The sequence below is a fragment of the Odocoileus virginianus genome, chromosome 33 (assembly GCF_023699985.2).
Source record: "Odocoileus virginianus isolate 20LAN1187 ecotype Illinois chromosome 33, Ovbor_1.2, whole genome shotgun sequence".
Lineage (NCBI taxonomy): Eukaryota > Metazoa > Chordata > Mammalia > Artiodactyla > Cervidae > Odocoileus > Odocoileus virginianus.
This window is the reverse complement of record NC_069706.1, coordinates 25,047,866-25,058,110: the sequence shown is the minus strand read 5'-3', so window position 1 is coordinate 25,058,110 and position 10,245 is coordinate 25,047,866. Positions and strand designations below refer to the sequence as shown.

At 47.0% G+C, this 10,245-nt stretch overlaps 1 protein-coding gene across 1 annotated transcript; it reads left to right on the top strand.

The window, feature by feature from the left end:
* The first annotated feature begins 8,753 nt into the window (after window positions 1-8,753).
* NUPR1 (nuclear protein 1, transcriptional regulator) lies at window positions 8,754-10,245 on the top strand. Its single transcript, XM_020909549.2, has 3 exons — window positions 8,754-9,053; window positions 9,477-9,626; window positions 9,954-10,245. The coding sequence occupies exons 1-2, from the start codon at window positions 8,942-8,944 to the stop codon at window positions 9,611-9,613; spliced, it is 249 nt and encodes an 82-aa protein (XP_020765208.1). The 5' UTR covers window positions 8,754-8,941; the 3' UTR covers window positions 9,614-9,626; window positions 9,954-10,245.

Here is a 10,245-nt window from a genome sequence, read left to right as displayed (position 1 = left end):
TTACGCATGCGCCGTCATCCTTTGTGACGTGCCGCGCTACCCTTTGGGAAATGTAGTTTTCACTTTGACACACTGCTCCCGGCTTTTCGGCCGAACCTTATTTTACCAAACCAGGGTCTTTGTGTGTTTTCTATATCCTCTCCCATTCCCCAAAGCCTCTATCAATCAATAATACTTTTATTTTTTTAAGCGAGAAGATTGTTGATTGAAGGGAGAGCAGTTGGCGTATGAGAATTCTTTGGACTTTCTGCCTCAATTTTTCTGGAACCGAAAACTCCTAGAAAAATAGTTTATTTTTTAATTTTAAAAAGTAAATAGAAGCAAGCATGCCTGTAGACCCAGAAATCATGCTTTTAGGGGATCTTTCCAGGAATGTACTACAGTTCTGGGAGCAAGTATTTAACTATGATGGTTTACATCCTAGTATCTTTTAATTTCTTACATGTACGTGCGTGCTAAGTCGCTTCATTAGTGTCTGACTCTGCGACCCTATGGACTGTAGCCTGCCAAGCTTCCCTGTCCATGGGATACTCCAGGCAAGAATACTGGAGTAGGTTGCCCTTCCCTTCTCCAGGGGATCTTCCCCACCCAGGGATTGAACCCGTGGGCACTTGCATTGGCAGGCAGATTGTTTCCCACTGAAGTACCTGGGAAGCCCTTCTGAGAAAGCTACAGTGTGGCAAAGAAATCTGGGGCTTCCTTGTCTATCCTTCTTCATCTAACATCTGAAATGCTTTCCCAAAGAGCCTTGAAAAGCCACAGCAGTCTTCACTGAAGGTCCCCCTTAAGGACACATGGAGAGAGTTACACAGAGTACTTTCCTTTTACTAATCCTTTTACTAATTCCTCCTCTGACAGAGTTACACTGCTGAAGGCCATGCTCTGATCTGTCTCTCCTTTGCTTTCTCTTGCTTGAGGACTGGCTTTTTGCATGAGGGCTTCAGGTGCTTTCTATATAAAAAAACCTACAGTCACTCAGCTTGACCCTGTTCACACCCACTCCTCACCCATTTGAGCAAAACAAAGTTTTCTCTTCACCTTGACCTGCAGGTGGGAGATACTGTAACCATTGTACTCACTTTTAACAATGATTTTCCTTGACACAGACAAAAAGCCATTTCTTGACCAGAAGGTGGCATAGTATGCATGGAATTGAATAAAGGAAAGGGATGAAATAAACTGACCCTTAAAATTTTCCTTTTCTCCCCTCCTTCTAAAACAAGTAACTTTGCAACCCTACGGACTGTGGACCACCAGGCTCCTTATACACTGTGAAAAAGTCAAATGTTGATGAGATCTAGCGTCTGTAATGGAGGAAGTTAAAGGTATCCAGAATCCCAGTTGAGGATATAACCTCTAAGGAGAGTTTGGTACACAACCCCATTGCTCACTCCCCTTTTTTTCAATAATTGAAATGATTTTTATTATAGAAATAGGATTATAGACGTGCTTGGGCAGCAATCCCTTGGACCCAGGCTTGCCCTGGGGTAAGGGAGTGGGAGGTAGGGAGGGGAGGGTCTCCCTCAGGTATCTAGCCCTGGGCTGCCACCCAGTGGCGGGAGGGGCAGTTCAGCTCAGTTGCTTAGTTGTGTCCAACTCTTTGCGACCTCATGGATTGCAGCACGCCAGGCCTCCCTGTCCTTCACCAACTCCCAGAGCTTGCTCAAACTCATGTCCATGGAGTTAGTGATGCCATTCAACCAATTTATCCTCTGCCATCCCCTTCTCCTCCTGCCCTCAATCTTTCCCAGCATCAGGGTCTTTTCCAGTGAGTCAGTGCTTCTCATCAGGTGGCCAAAGTATTGGAGTTTCAGATTCAGCATCAGTCTTTCCAGTGAATATTCAGTACTGATTTCCTTTAGGATGGACTGGTTGGATCTCCTTGCAGTCCAAGAGACTCTGAGGAGTCTTCTCTTGTCAGAGGGGCATTAGGTTACAAATATTTTCTCCCATTCTGAGGGTTGTCTTTACATTTTGTTTATGGTTTTCTTTGCTGTGCCTAAGCTTTTAAGTTTAATTAGGTCCCATTTGTTTTTATTTTCATTACTCTAGGAGGGGGATTTAAAAAGATCTCACTGCCATTTATATCATAGAGTGTCCTATCTTTTCCTCTAAGAGTTTTGTGATATCCTATCTTCCACTTTGCTCTTTAATCTATTTTGAATTTATTATTATGTATGGTATTAGGGAGTGTTCTGATTTCATGAGTTTACATGTAGCCTAGGGCTTCCCTGGTGGCTCAGAGGTTAAAGCCTCTGCCTGCAATGTGGGAGACCCAGGTTTGATCCCTGGTTCGGGAAGATCCCCTGGAGAAGGAAATGGCAATCCACTCCAATATTCTCGCCTGGAGAACCCATGGACGGAGAAACCTGGTAGGCTACAGTCCACAGGGTCGCAGAGTTGGACATGACTGAGCAACTTCACTTTCACTACCCAGTTTAAAAAGACACTTTAAGCAACAGGGTTTGGAAAATCTTTTTTTTTTAATTATTTATTTATTTATTTTGGCTGCACAGAGTCTTCCTTGCTGCGTGTGGCCTTTCTTTAGCTGTGGTGCACAGGCTTCACACAGGCTTAGCTGTGCCCCTTAGCATGTGGGATCTTCCCGAACCAGGCATTGAATCCATGTCCCATGCATTATCAGGCAGATTCTTAACAACTGGACCACCAGGGAAGTTCCTAGAAAATCTTCATGTGTACACCTGGGTAAGCATGAGTCATGTATGTTTTCTTTTCTTTAAGTCAGAAATTTGTAGACATGCTGAATCATCTTGTACTTGTCAATAGTCTTAGAGAGCCAGGCAGTGTTAAAAAAACTATCCCTGAACTGGAAGACAGGAGACTATTGTTTCCTAAATCCAGGAGTAGAATTCCCTTGTACTCCAACTCCTTTGGTTAACTAAATGCACTACACTTCTCCCCTTTCACCTTCCTGGGGCCCTGTTTCACAGCCTCCTGGTCTGACTTCTGCTTATCCTTTCCAGGTCAGCTAACACATGACCTTCTCTGGGAATTACCAGTCTGAATGAGGTCCACCTTGCAGTTTGAATTTGTTTTTCTCACATTACTTATCACACTGGTAACAGTAGCTAGTCTACAAACCCACTGAATGTGGGTATCATGTTCCACTTACTTTTATATCCCAGCACCAAGCAAGTAACTTGCATATAGTTTGTGTTTTTAATATTTATTTATTTGGCTCTGCTGAGTCTTAAATGTGGCACTCAGGATCTTCAATCTTCATTGCCATATCCAAGATCTTTAGTTGCAGCACATGGACTCTTAGTTGCAGCCTGTGGTATCTATATCTAGTTCCCTGACCAGGGATCAAACCCAGGCCCCCTGCACTGGGAGTGTGAAGTCTTAGCCACTAGACCACCAGGGAAGTCCCTGGCATATGGTTAATGCCCTAACGTCTGTAGAGCAGAGACTCTTAGTCACTCTGGTCCATACTTCCTCGTTTGCTAAATGGGGTTGGGTTTGCTGATCTCTAGGGAGACTTCCAGTAATAGAATTTCTTATTCTAGAGTTTTCTACTGTTGTTTTATCTGGTCATGTATCTTCTTTACTTACCAAGAGAAATGTGTCACACCTGTATTATGCTGAAATGAAATACTCGTTATCTATATTATTTAAACAGATATAATGCAAAAACTTGAATTATAGTATACATGATGTTCTGTTAACCTATTGTTTTCATTTAACAATGATTTGTGGACAGCTTTCTCATCAAGGCTATCAGTGTAGCTTATTCTTTTTAATGGTTACAGAATATTTCACAGAAGGATGTTGATCAGTCACCTACTGATGAACACGTAAGTTGTTTCCAGTTTTTCACGACTACAAACAAGGCTGGGGGTATTTCTGTAGGGGATTTCTCAGGGAGTATGTGTATTTAACAGTCTTATCAATACTGCATCCATTGGCACTTCCCTGGCAGTCCAGTGGTTGGGACTCTGCGCTTCCAATGCAGGGGGCTCAGGTTCAAACCCTGATTGGGGAGCTAAGGTCCTGCATGTTCAAAGTCAAAATATATATTTATTGAACACTTACTATGTTCTTTACCTTGGAAGAAAACCTATGGCCACCCTAGACAGCATATTAAAAAGCAGAGACATTACTTTACTGGCAAAGGTCCATCTAGTCAAAGCTATGGTTTTTCCAGTAGTCATGTGTGGATGTGAGAGTTGGACCATAAAGAAAGCTGAGCACTGAAGAATTGATGCTTTTGAATTGCAGTGTTGGAGAAGACTCTTGAGAGTCCCTTGGACTGCAAGGAGATCCAACCAGTCAATCCTGAAGGAAATCAGTCCTGAGTATTCATTGGGAGGACTGATGCTGAAGCTGAAACTCCAATACTTGGCCACCTGATGCGAAGAACTGACTCACTGGAAAAGATCCTGATGCTGGGAAAGATTGAAGGCAGGAGGAGAAGGGGACAACAGAGAATGAGATGGTTGGATGGCATCACTGACTCAATAGACATGAGTTTAAGCAAGCTCTGGGAGTTGGTGATGGACAGGGAAGCCTGGTGAGCTGCAGTCCAAGGGGTCGCAAAGAGTTGGACACGATTGAGCGACTGAACTGAATGTTCTTTACCATCTGAGCCACCTAAGTATCATACTAAGTTTTTATAAAAATTGGTCCTTTAATCCTCCCAACAATCCTCCTAGGTAGGTATTGAACTATTATCAATCTCACCTTACAAATGAGGAAACTGAAGAATAGAGAGGTTAAGTAATCTGTCTAAGGGCAAATTATCCAATTGTCTAAGGGTACAATTGGTATTAACAGAACCATGCTTTGAACCCAGGCAGTCTCGCTGCAGAGCCTACTCCTTTAACTGCTAACTAAACTTGTAGGGCTGAAGCTGAAGCTCCAATACTTTGGCCACCTGATGCAAAGAGCCAACTCATTGGAAAAGACTCTGATACTGGGAAAGACTGAGGGCAAGAGGAGAAGAGGGCAACAAAGGATGAGATGGTGGGATGGTGTCACTGACTCGATGGACGTGAATTTGAGCAAACTCCGGGAGATGGTGAAGGACAGTGAAGCCTGGCGTGCTGCAGTCCATGGGATCATAAAGTCAGACACAGCTGAGCGACTGAACAACACCCACAAAACTAGTAGGGACAAATCATGGAGAAGTAAACAAAGATAGTTTTGATTAGTAATAATTGAATGCCATTGAGAAAGTAAAATGAAAAGGTAATGTACTGAGAGGTTGTGTGGTATTATGGATAGGAAATGTGCACTGATTTGTTAAAGACCCACCTCCCCCATCTTGGGTACCTGGCCTGGTCCAAGGGAGGCACTGTTTGGGAGGAAGGGAGGAAGAAGGAAACCCTGACAGCTGCCTCCATACACACGGCTGCCAAATCTTTGCCAGTGTTTGGTCAGCTGTGCTGACTTAGAATGAGGCCCGAAACTAGGGTCAGGCAAACGATGGGAGGAACCCTTCACCACTCATCAGCCCATCGTGTGATCTTGAGCAAGTTGCTCTCTGAGTCTCGGTTTTCCTTCTTTGAGTGTTAGTCACTCAGTGGTGCCCGACTCTTTGTGACCCCGTGGACTGTAGGCCACCAGGCTCCTCTGTGCATGGAATTCTCCAGACAAGAATACTGGAGTGGGTTGCCATTTCCTTCTCCAGGGGGGTCTTCCCAAGCCAGGGATCAAACCCAGCTTTCCCACACTGCAGGCAGACTCTTTACCCACTGAGCCACCAGGGAAGCCCTTCCTTCTTTGAAGACTGGGGGAAATAGCAGTGCACCACGCGCGGGTCTGGAGGAAGTCCTGTGGCACATCAGGCCTTGTTGCCTTCTGCCTTGACAGATGAGCCGACTGAAGCTCAGAGGGGGTTCAAGATCGCAGAGCAGCTCGCTGGTGGACTAGCAGAAGTGAGTAAGCGAAAGATCGCCCCCTAGAGGCAGCTCGGGAATTTGTGAGCGTGTTGGTAGTCACGGTGACCTCGGATTGGAGCAAAAGAGTTCATCCTACCCAGAATTGTCCCACATCCCACACGATGTCTGACTGTCCTGCTAGACATTCACGAAGGTATTAAAAATAAAACTTTGGAGAAGAAAATGGCAAGCCACTTCTTGTCTGGAGAATCCCATGGACTGATGAGCCTGGCGGGCTACAGTCCATAGGGTTGAAAAAACAGTCAGACATGACTGAGCAACACACAGACAGACAGACACACACACACACACACACACACTTCTGCTCTCATGAAATAACCTAATAAATGAGTCTTTAAAAAAATAAAACTTTAAAAAAATAAGTAAGTAAAACTTATTTCAATGACCCGAGCCTAGAACCTACCCAAGCCTAGAGCCTATCCCATCTTGTGTTATGCTTCTTGTTGTCGTTCAGTCGCTAAATTGTGTTGATTATTTGTGACCCCATGAAATGTAGCCTGCCAGGATCCTCCGTCCATAGGGTTCTCCAGGCAAGAATAGTGGAGTGGGTAGCCATCCCCTTCTCCAGGGGATCTTCCAAGATCAGAGATCAAACCCTTGTCTCCTGCACTGGCACATGGATTCTTTATCACTGAGCTACCAGGGAAGCCCCCGTGTGTCATGCTGGAGGGAATTATTTTGCTACAATGCTTCATGATAAAACCCATTATTTTGCAAGAACTCCATACTTCCTAATTTCTCCACCTTAATTTGCCTTGGTGTGTTTGCTATGTTAGTTTAGTAAGTGTTAGTCACTTAGTCGAATCCAACTCTCTGTGATCCCATGGACTCCTCCAGGCTGCTCCATCCATGTGATTCTCCAGGCAAGAATACTGGAGAGGGTTGCCATTTCCTTCTCCCATGTTTGTTTAAGTTACGGTTAAATTCCTCTTTCTCTTATCATCTGATCTGTTATTGTGATCCCCAGGAAACCAGAAGTTAAATCTAATTCTGGCTCAGGCCAGGGAGAAACGCAAGCTAGAGTGTCCCTTCTTGTTCAACAGAGAATGATACTGGCTTATTATAGGGCTCTGAGGAAGAGTGAAGTTTTGGTAATATTGAAATGGAACAGTGTTTCAGTTGGCTCACAGCAAAGTGGGAATGTGAGCAGAGAATTAACACCTAACACCTACCCTGGACTGAGACCACGGAGCTAAAAAAAGAAAAAGAAAAAAGGAATGTTGCAGTCTACTTCCTTCACTGTCCATAGTGCTCAAGCCTCAGCTAAAGCAACTCAGGGTGTGGCCTCTCTGGGTCAACAGAGCCACAGGGTCAGAGCCTTCAGGCAAGAGTGGAAAATTCCACTTTCCCCTGTTTCTTATCCGATCCCCTTCCTTTAATTCATATTAAAGTAGCACAAACATCTGTTTACTTCACAATGGTCTCTACCTCAGTATATCCATGGTTTGAAATATATATTATTTATTTTTTAATAAAGGTTTTCTTCTTTTCTTAATTTTTGGCCATGCTGAGTCTTTGTTGCTATGCAGACTACTGTCTAGTTGCGGTGCAGCTCATGGTGCTGGCTTCTCTTGTTGCAGAGCACGGGCTCTAGAGCACAGGCTCAGAAGTTACAGTGATCGGGCTTAGTTGCTCCATGGCATGTGGGGTCTTCCTGAATCAGGGATGGAACCTGTGTCTCCTGCATTGGCAGATGGACTCTTTACCACTGAGCCACCAGGGAAGCCCCGTGTATAATTTTATCTTAAATTGATTTTCTTTTATGTGTCTTTTACATTTCAGGGAGGGCATTTGAGCCAATTGTTTGAAAACTATGTGATCAGTTCATACAACGCAGTTTACACTGTAGCCAGTACTTTGCCATGGATTATCTCATTTGATCTTCTCCCCAACTCTAGGTGGTGCTAGTCCTAAAGAACCCACCTCCCAATGCAGAAGGCATGGGTTCGATCCCTGGGTCAGGAAGATCCCCTGGAGGAGGGCATGGCAACTCCCTCCAGTATTCTTGCCTGGAGAATCCCCTGGACAGAGGAGCCTGGTGGGCTACACAGTTCATGGGGTTGCAAAGAGTCAGACACAACTGAAGTGACTTGGCACAAATGTCAACTCTATGAGGTAGATACAGTTACTATCACCCTCAGTTTACAGAGGAGAAAACAGAGGCTCAGAGAGGTAAAGTGACTTGTCCAGGGTCATACAGGAAGTAGTGGATCACGGGTTTAAATCCAAGGCATCTGGCTCCAGAATCGGCTTAACCATTCTGCTAGTCTCCCTCTCAGGAGAGGGAGATTACCTAGGGACCCCCAGTTCAGGATGTTAAGGGGGGTTTCCAGGATGTTTTTTATATTTAAAAAAAAAAAGAGGCCTGAGCGTGATCAGTGTGAGGATCAGTGACATAACACATGGTGGGTTGTACCCTCTCCTGGATCATTCTTTATTCCATGATCTGCCACCAGGGTCCTGAATCTGAGCCGGAAGTGGGTGGGGTGGGGCTCAGCTGTGTGGCCATGACCCCCAGCCCAGGAGGGGCATGTGGCAAAGGGCAGAGGGCGGGAGATGGATAAGGAACAAGTCAGCCAGGTGAGGCCCTCAGTTCCCTGTGGGCCTTGACCACAAACACTGTTTATGCCCAAACCCTGTCTCTTACCCCCTCCCCTCTGAGGGGCGGGGATCTCCTCCGTGGAAAACTACCCAGCTGGGCGAGCCCCAGTGAGAAAGGAGGCAAAGGGGGCTGGGACTCACAGGACCAGCTCTTTCTCCCCCCCCCCACCCCACCCCACCCCTCCGCCCGCCCCGCTCTCTCTCTCGTGACTGATCCTTACTGGGCTGGGTTCTGGGAAAAGGCCAGATTGCATCAGACTGGGCCTGAGGGGCTGGAGCCAGACTGTGGGCTGAGGAGGAGACGTGGCTTTATAAGTTGAGGCCAGTGAACTGGGAGGTGTCAGCAAACCAGACACAAACAAAACTTTAGAAGACGGGAGAGGAAGAGACAGACAGACAGAGACAGACAGATAGACATTATGGCCACCTTCCCAAGAGCAGCCAGCCCGTCCAGGCAGCCCCCAGGCCCAGAGGATGAAGATGCCATCCTAGATGAGTACGACCTCTATAGCCTGGCTCATTCTTACCCGGGTAAGGCCTGGCCCCACCACCTTCCTGGTCCTTCCATCTCCAATGTCCCCCCGTCACAAGCGGACTGAACCCCACCTCCCCCCACTAGGATCCCTCCTTGAGCTCCTGCCCACCCATCACCCTTCTCCAACCTGTCTCCTTGACCCCTGGAGTCACCCGCTCCCCTTAACCCCTCATCCAGTGAGCACTGTCCTACTCAGCCTTGGGACCTCACACACTTCTAGAATATTGGAGATCATGAGGAAGGGGGGAAGTCCCTCAATCCACAGATGCGGAAGCAGGGACAAAGACTGCCCTAAATCTGTGTGGTGACGATCCCTGGCCTCCCAACTTTAACCCAAGCTCTTTCCACCCCTGCCCTCTGGACCCCCTGAGCCTCACACCTCTGCCCACCTCACCACGGACTCTTGCCTCATTTCCCAGGAGTGGGAGGCCGGAAAGGTCGCAGCAAGAGAGAAGCCGCCATCAACACCAACCGCCACAGCCCTGGTGGGCACGAGAGGAAGCTGGTGACCAAGCTTCAGAACACGGAGCGGAAAAAGCGAGGGGCACGGCCCTGAGACAGGACAGGAGGTAAGGAGTCAGGGGCCCCCAGCAACTGTAAAGGTCCCTCTGCCTGGACGGGACAGACCTGAATGTGCGAGGTTGGGCCGGGAGGAGGGAGCCAAGAATTGTTGTCTCAACATAGAATAAAATGAGACACTTGTTGGCGTTGCCTAGCAACCAGAGCAAAGGGAGAAACAGACCCTTTGCAAGTGGAGCAACATTTGATTTACAGACAGGAAAACTGAGGCCCAGAGAGGGTAGGGTCTTTCTCTGGAGTCACGGAGCAAGTAAACAGGAGAGGCAGAACTAGAACCCAGGCTCTGGATTTTTCACCAGCTGCTTTCCTTCCCCCAGATGAGGCCAGAGGACGGACACCCACAGCAATGGAAATAGGACTGAGGCGGAACCAGCCCTGGGGGTGAGATCCAGGCCTGCTTGCCACACCTAAGCCCCAGGACTTAACCCCACCTGACTGAGGCTCCTGGGGCACCACGGAAGAACCACCCCCAGCCCCAGAGAAAGGACAAGATGGGGAGCAAGAGGCAGAGAATAGACAGAGGCAGAATCAAGAAGGTACCTCCCCCCAAAAAGAAGAAACCAGAGCTCCCCAGGGTGACGGTGACAATAAACAAAGTGTAGCAGCTGC